Raw genomic sequence first — 7,871 nt, 5'->3', positions numbered from 1 at the left:
GAGAAAAATTAGATTTTTAAGTTGCCATAATAAAAATAAATAGGTTACAAGTTACAAATGTACTGATGATCAAATCCGTACATTTACACGTCTTGTCTGCAAATGTTTTTATTTTTTGTCTGGCAAGGTAAAAATCATGTCTACCGTAAGTTACCCAGTAAGCAGCTCATGTTGTGCAACCTTGACGCTGCTAACACTGTCCCGAGCCTCATCTAGAACCTGGATGGGCTCAAATCTTCTTGATCTTGTGTCCCAGCACCGAACCGACCCATCTATGGACCCTGAATAATGAGAACAAATACAAACACATGGATCACAAAATGATTTACATACGAACAAAAAATATATCATAACAAATAGCTCAGGTTAAAACTGACTTAGAGTAATATGTTCTCTGTGCACTGGAGACATTTTCCATTCACCAACTCACCAGATAAAATCACTGTTGCCTCCTCATTGAACTGCACACAGTTAACTTTCTATAAAAGAAAACATTTTAAGCAAAAAAATGTATATACTGTATATATACAGTATATATTAGTAGTACTAAAAGAAATGGAAAACGTGCAGAGGTACACAAGAACAGAAACACTTTGCACTTCCAACAAACATGCCATATCAAAGAACATTTAAATAATTTTACAAAAGCAGACACGGCAGCAGAACTAACCCCAGCGTGTCCTCGGAGCTTGCGTGTGACCTGACCTGTTGAAACATCCCACAGAATCACCGTCTTGTCAGAGCTGCACGAGCAAAGCTGGCTGTTGTCATAAGAACTGTGGAAACAGACAACGAAGAAAAACGACGCCATGCAATTCAAAAGAAAACTGTTGGAAGTAACTTTTATTAAAAGTCTCATGAAACAGTTTAACTGTAAATTGAAGCACCAACCAAATATATCTCATCTTCTCTGCAGGGTTTGTTTTTCCTTAATCAACGATTGCATTAATGAATGAATACAGCTTTTTCCAGCATCCGTAGACAACTCTGATTTCAGATTTGAGAAATTGTGGAAACAATTTCCTCACCTGTCAGCATCCAGAACCTCATAACCGTGTCCGCTATACGTCTTCAGGAACGTCCCTCGGGTCACACTCCACAACTTTAGGGATTTGTCACTGCCGCAAGAAAGTAGATAGTTTCCATCAGCTGATGAAAGGACAGAGAAAAACAAGAGTGATGACTCATTACAGGGTTGATGTAGCCTTAGATAAAATAAGACAATGTAAACATATGCCATTAGTTCAGATCTTTTAACTGGTTCACAACAAATGAAGTTGATATGTCCTAATATTTATATTTTATTTTTTAAATGAATCAGTCTTTCTGTTAATACTTCAAAGCATTCTGTCCAGGATTTAAACAGACAGCGTCTGCTTTTTATTTAGTCATTTCAATCCAGTTTTTGTGTTCAACTATTTTCAATAGAGTGATTATTGTTTGTTTGTTTTAAGGAGGGTAGAAGTTGAGGTGAAGTCTTTTCTGACTTACCTATGATTTACTCAAACATTTTTAAAAAGTACTTAAGTAAAAGTAAATCCGGCATTAAACAACACAGCAAAGACTCCGTTTCAAATGAGTCCTTAAGACATCGTTACTATCAGCCCTTCAAAAAAAATGACAAAATAGTATTTTTGCAACAAAAACTGATACCCAACGACAAGTAGGGCTGCCACAAACGATTATTTTAATAATCGATTAATCACCGATTATTTTTTCGATTAGTCGACTAATCGAATCATACGTTAATTGAATATAAAACATACAGCTTATCATGTTGTCAGGTAGCCATGATACCAGAGCCTGTCTGTATAATGTCTTGTGACGTCCACGGCCTACCCCAGTTACCACTACTGTGCATGTGTGTCGAGGACAGAAAGGTAGATGTGGCAGTGGAAGGTGTCAAAGCAGTTTGGAGAGAAAAACAAAGTAAAGAACAACAACAAAAAAGAAAACGATTAATCGATTATTAAATTAGTCATCGATTATTTTAATAATCGATTAGTCATCGATTAATCGTAGCAGCCCTAACGACAAGTCATCTAAAACCTTGGATGGAGCTACTGAAAGGTGACACATCTCTCAGGTCTTATGTCAGGTCTATGTTGTTGTATTTTAAAACTATTTCCTAAAGTGGTGACTAATTATTTACTGTTCATGATTTTCAGTCTTGTCACTGTCTAATTTCTCATAAAATGTGAAGTATAATGACTGGCCTGAAACCAAGTGAAAAATCAACATTAAAAAGAAAATAATAATAATGGTGTAAAAAACCCAATTGATCTAAATCACTTAAAAATCTGACAAATTTATTGAAAACCTTACAAGTTGGGTAAGCACATGTTTAAAATGTCCAAACTGTTTTCATCATGCTGTAACATCAGGAGTTGTACCATTAAAACGAACTGCTCTGACAGCTCCTTGCTGACAGTCTATGGTCCTGAGGAGATGCTGAGGAAGCTGTGGAGCCTCAGGTTTGGGTTGAGGAAACGCCATCACATTATTTCTGTGTGAGAAAACAAGACAACATTCACACTTCAAACTATTCTGAAGCAGAAGAGGCTGCTCAGCATATACAAACTACACATTTTTAACATTACAAAAATTTAGTTTACATACTTTAACCAATTTAATAACGTAAAGTTTCCAGGAGATGTTCAACTACAGAATAAATTACCAAATTTGCATTATAAACTACGAGCTGCTTCTTTCTTTCGTGTTACTTGCCAGCTACCATGCTAATGATGCTAATGGCTAGCACGAGCACGCAATGCATACTGGGCTCAAATGTTCCAGTCAAAATAAGAGTTGTCACTGAGTTCCTTCAGAGTAATCTCGCGCAAATGATGCGGTAAGCTTTTGTTTTGAAATTCACCGGAAGTAATTGCCTCGCTCTTCCGTTCCCTTTCCGTCCAGACGGAGGCCGATCAGCTGTGAATCGGTCACTCGTGTTAACATTTCTTCCCATTATTTTGTAACAGGAGAATATCTTTTTGGCCCAATATGTCTTCAAACAATATGGCAGATCCGAGAAGGCAAAATAAGATTTTAAGGTATGATTTTTTTTGATTCAGAAAATATACAAACCTTATTGAAGAGACCGACTGTTAGCAGCGTAAGCTAACTCACTGTCAAATAATTTCCCAATGGGATTAGAGGTGATTAGGACTTCCACTTCAGACAAAAGCATCGTGATAATTATCCATTATTAATTATTATGTAGAGCTCAGCTGGTGGTTCAATCATAACTCTTCACGTCTCAAAAAGACTTTTATTTAACATCTTTAACGAGTTATGGACATTTCCCCCCAGAGTTGTCCGTCCTTGTCACTTTCAGAAAGGTGATTAAATGTTAAACTCAACAATAAAGACAAAGGATAATCACATATCTACTTATACTAAAGTCTATTCATCAACTACATACTAATACCCTGTCTTCAGCTCTTTTCCTTCACACGTGGATTAAAACCTCACTAGAAGTGTGCAGATGCATGTAGCAGCAGGTTATTGGCCATAGTGTTAAAATAAGACTTTTAGCTGTACATATTAAGGAAATTATTGTTTTTTTTAACACGTTTGCATAACAAATAATATACTACATTGCTTGTTTAATACATATAAATGTTGTTTCAGGTACAAGCCCCCCAGCACAGAGACCAACCCTACACTAGAAGACCCCACTCCTGACTACATGAACCTGCTTGGCATGATCTTCAGCATGTGTGGGCTGATGCTCAAGGTTATATACTTACGCTAACCTCTTTGTGTTGTTCCCCGTTCCTCCTGCCCTCTACTATTGTGTATGCTTCTGTGTGTTCAAATGAAACACGCTGCCCCTGAAAGGGTTAAGCTTGGTCCATCCTAATCAGTCCATTTAGATGATTAAAGGTAAACTCACCTTTTAAATAAAGGGCTCAAGGGCAGCTGCTGATATTCAGCACAAAGGACACAATAAACCGCACACAGCAGCACACTCTGACTCTCAATGCAGATATGTGCTTTTATCAACTTGCAAAAAATATTTAGATAAATCATCAATACAATAAGCCCTAAAGTACTATTGTTATTTTTATAAATGTATGTTTACGCTATATTTCTATAAAACTAACAATAAAAAGTATTTCCAAAGGATTACATTACTTGGGATATTTTTAATAGATTGTGTCCTGATGCATCTCAGTAATCCAGGTAAAAAATCAAAAAGAAAAAAATTGTATAGGTCTTCTGGACGGGTTCTTCTTTAATGAAACGTTTCGTCTCTTCTCCAAGAGACTTCTTCAGTCTGAGAGTTTCAGGCAAAATTCAGGCTTTTAAGCCCTGCCTCCATGTGACTGATACTCACATCACATGGCTATTGTTGACACCTAATTAACACCTATTGTTAACAGGGGGTGGAGTGATACTGGCAATAGCAGCACTGTAGGAGGGGGACAACTGAAAATGGAGGCCTCCACCTCTGTTTAATGATAGACGGTCTCGGTTATAAAATACTAAATAGCAGACAGGAAACACAGACAGGARTCCATGCAACCTTCAGGTGAAAATGAAAACCCCCAAACCCAGACCCAAACCAGTGGTTATTCCGTATGTTGCGGGTGTTTCGGAGAAACTGAGACGTTTATTTTCTAAACATGATGTCCCAGTAGCTTTCAAACCCCAAAACACATTACGGCAAAGGCTGGTTCACCCCAAWGATCCGGTGCCCCGGCACAAACAGAGCAATGTTGTATATGCTGTTAAGTGCCAGGAGGACTGCGACCAGTTATACATCGGGGAAACAAAGCAGCCACTGTTCAAAAGAATGTCCCAACACAGACGAGCTACATCTATTGGCCAGAACTCTGCAGTTTTCACTCATTTACAGGCCAGCGGTCACTCTTTCAGAGATGAGGATGTTCTCATTCTTGATAGAGAGGAACGTTGGTTTGAGAGAGGAGTAAAAGAAGCCATTTTTGTGAAGAAAGACCGTCCATCATTAAACAGAGGTGGAGGCCTCCGTTTTCAGTTGTCCCCCTCCTACAGCGCGGCTATTGCCAGAATCACTCCACCCCTGTTAACAATAGGTGTTAATTAGGTGTCAATGATAGCCATGTGATGTGAGTATCAGTCACATGGAGGCAGGGCTTAAAAGCCTGAATTTTGCCTGAAACTCTCAGACTGAAGAAGTCTCTTGGAGGAGAGACGAAACGTTTCATTAAAGAAGAACCCGTCCAGAAGACCTATATAATTTTTTTTCTTTTTTTTAATAGATATGTAAAAAAAGCAGCTTTCAACCAGTCAGGTCACAAAAATATAAGATAATAAAACTAAAATAGAAAAAAGGGTAAAAAGCGAGTGAATCAGCGCATCAGGTGACAGAAAAGGTTTGGGTCCACACAAAGTTGAAACGTGTTTGTTTTTTTCAGTTGAAGTGGTGTGCCTGGATCGCAGTCTACTGCTCGTTCATCAGTTTCGCAAACTCACGAAGCTCAGAAGACACCAAACAGATGATGAGCAGCTTTATGTGAGTATTCAGCTTCATGCGTGTTTGTGTTCTGAAACTAAATAGGATATACACCTGTGGTGAACTGAATATGTTTAGACTTAAACTGCTAATTTATGCTTTCGTTTCAAAATCCATGGCCGGCGCCAACGTTGAAATATTTTATGGTTCTCTTCATTTTTCATTTGGAGCTTTTAGAAAATTTACAGCAGCAACAAATGAGACTGAAGCTTTAGATACAAATCTGTATCACTGTGTAGCATTTTAGGCTTACTCAACTTCCAGAAATTACTTGAAAACTTTGACTGTAGACAAACTGCTTAATCCCCCCCTACCAACTCTTAATGATAAGAAAAGAGGGGTATGCTTTGCAGACGTGTTAATGTTTGAGCTTGCTATGTTGAGCCAAATGTGCAAGTTTTTAGTGGCAAGTTTTTAGCTTCATTTACATTAAAATCCAGAATTATGCCAGCTGAGGTAATTGAAGTTAGATCTTGGCACAGAGATGTCACACAAGCCAATCTTGTTATAAAAAAAAACTTTTTTACTGCCTGACCCCTCTGGAGGACACATTTGCCTATAAAAAGTGCACTAAAACAAGCCTTCACAGACAGATTTACAACGAGGGGAAACCTCCATGTCCATTGTCTAGATGAGGTTGTGTTAAAGATAAGCTAAATGTACTCATAGCTTAGTGACACACAAAAAAAAATGTTTAGCTCAGCAAATGATATCAGCGGATAAACTGGGCACAACAGTCGTGTGCGTAGAGGCTTGTTCAAGGCCAAATTTGGGACATTGGTCAAAAGCCAGGATATGATTTAAGTAACCTTGTTGACATTTAACAAAGGCTTAAATAAGCTAATTAAAACTGTGGASGGACAGTGAGTCATTGAGTTTACCAAAAGAATCTACCTTAATGTATTTGGATAAAAAGAAAAGAAGCTCATTTATAAAAGTTTTGGTCCTGATAACAGCTGTTCTCAGCTGCAGTATTTTATGATATGCTAACTTGTAAGCTAATGTACGCTTAATAATTAAAGTGCCTGTGACGTGTATATTCTTCATATACAAAAAGTCAAAGAAAATATCTTTATATGTAAGGAACTTGGCATAAAACACACAATTTTTATCCATTTTGTCACACAACTGGCATTATTTCTTTGAACTTGGTTCAGCAAAAGTGCAACAGGAAGTGACATCAAAGGGGAACTCTTTAAGAATGAAAACTCACTGGTCTTTGTTTATTAAAACAGTATTTTTGAACTCCAACTCTTCGTCATCTCTCTGATAGTGACTCAAAATGAATTGAAGAAACGTCAAATTCTTCTCTACAGTTTGTGTTGTCAGCTATTCTAGTAACACTCTGTTCACATGCAGACATTCCCCTTTGACATCACTTCCTGTTGCTTCACATGCAAATATTTCAACAATTGTTCATCTGAGAGTCGTAAAATTTGTTTTGTAATACGTTATTAGTGTTATCTTTCCAAAGATGCATTCATAGTTATTAAAAAAATATGATGTGGCGGGCACTTTAAAGACCCTTTGAAATTGAAATATCGCAAACCTGATTTTTAACAAGAAGCCAAAATAATTCTGAACCAACAATTCTGCATTTTTACGTTTAAAAAAAATACTCTGAACAGTTCGCATTCAGTCTGACATGAATTTAATATGGCACAATAATTTTTTTTTCTTTTTCTCTCTTTTTATTGTTTTCATTTCTAGGTTGTCCATCTCAGCAGTTGTGATGTCCTATCTCCAGAACCCACAGCCAATGTCACCACCGTGGTAACCAAGGGCCAATCACAGACAAAAGGCGAAAGTGAACTGTGGAGCTGGGCATTGTTGACCAACTGACAGCATCGCCTCATCCACACCAACCAGACAGAGACGAAACAAAAACATGAGATAATGCAATAAAATGACTGAGAAACAGATGTCTAGAAGAAGAGAACAAAACAACATGATGTTAAAAGATCACTTGTCTGACATGTGTTTTTTTTTTTTGGGGGGGGGGTATTTTTTACCACTTTTTAACAAAAAATCCTTATGTTGCTGTTAAGTCGATTTCTTGCTAAATATTCTAAATAAAGTTGAGCAGTTTGAAATGAAATTTGTCGTTAATGAGAAAGCTTGTGTATTCTTGTATCACGTGGGTTTAGTTTTTAGTCTCAATGCCGGCATCAGTGTGTTAATCACAACAAAGGATCTTATTTATCAGACTTTAGATAGAATAGGAGCTATATTACAAGAATGTTCAAATAAGGTCTTGCAGTTTTATTTCACACTAGTTTCACTTGAATACTGTGATCAGAATTGGTCTCAAGCACAAATTATGTTTACTTTTTTGGTCAAGGCAAAAAGCTGAAATAAGCTGTTTTCA

General features: G+C 37.2%; 2 protein-coding genes across 4 annotated transcripts; one reads left to right on the top strand and one right to left on the bottom strand.

Moving 5' to 3' along the window:
- Positions 1–154: 154 nt before the first annotated feature.
- Positions 155–2,797, bottom strand: LOC106536474 (WD repeat domain-containing protein 83; the record flags this gene model as incomplete). Of its 3 annotated transcripts, none has more annotated exon segments than XM_014033765.1 (6): positions 155–281; positions 431–479; positions 671–776; positions 1,029–1,149; positions 2,394–2,506; positions 2,678–2,797. In XM_014033765.1, coding segments are annotated over 5 exon segments (506 nt in total), but the record flags the coding sequence as incomplete, so codon positions are not given.
- A 105-nt stretch (positions 2,798–2,902) lies between these two features.
- Positions 2,903–7,601, top strand: wdr83os (WD repeat domain 83 opposite strand). The gene is made up of 4 exons (XM_014033763.1): positions 2,903–3,053; positions 3,634–3,739; positions 5,406–5,503; positions 7,214–7,601. The coding sequence occupies exons 1-4, from the start codon at positions 3,004–3,006 to the stop codon at positions 7,278–7,280; spliced, it is 321 nt and encodes a 106-aa protein (XP_013889217.1). The 5' UTR covers positions 2,903–3,003; the 3' UTR covers positions 7,281–7,601.
- The last annotated feature ends 270 nt before the right edge of the window (positions 7,602–7,871 follow it).

This window comes from Austrofundulus limnaeus, unplaced genomic scaffold, assembly GCF_001266775.1.
Source record: "Austrofundulus limnaeus strain Quisiro unplaced genomic scaffold, Austrofundulus_limnaeus-1.0 Scaffold1835, whole genome shotgun sequence".
NCBI lineage: Eukaryota > Metazoa > Chordata > Actinopteri > Cyprinodontiformes > Rivulidae > Austrofundulus > Austrofundulus limnaeus.
The sequence above is the reverse complement of the archived record's forward strand: the minus strand, read 5'-3'. Positions and strand labels throughout refer to the sequence as shown.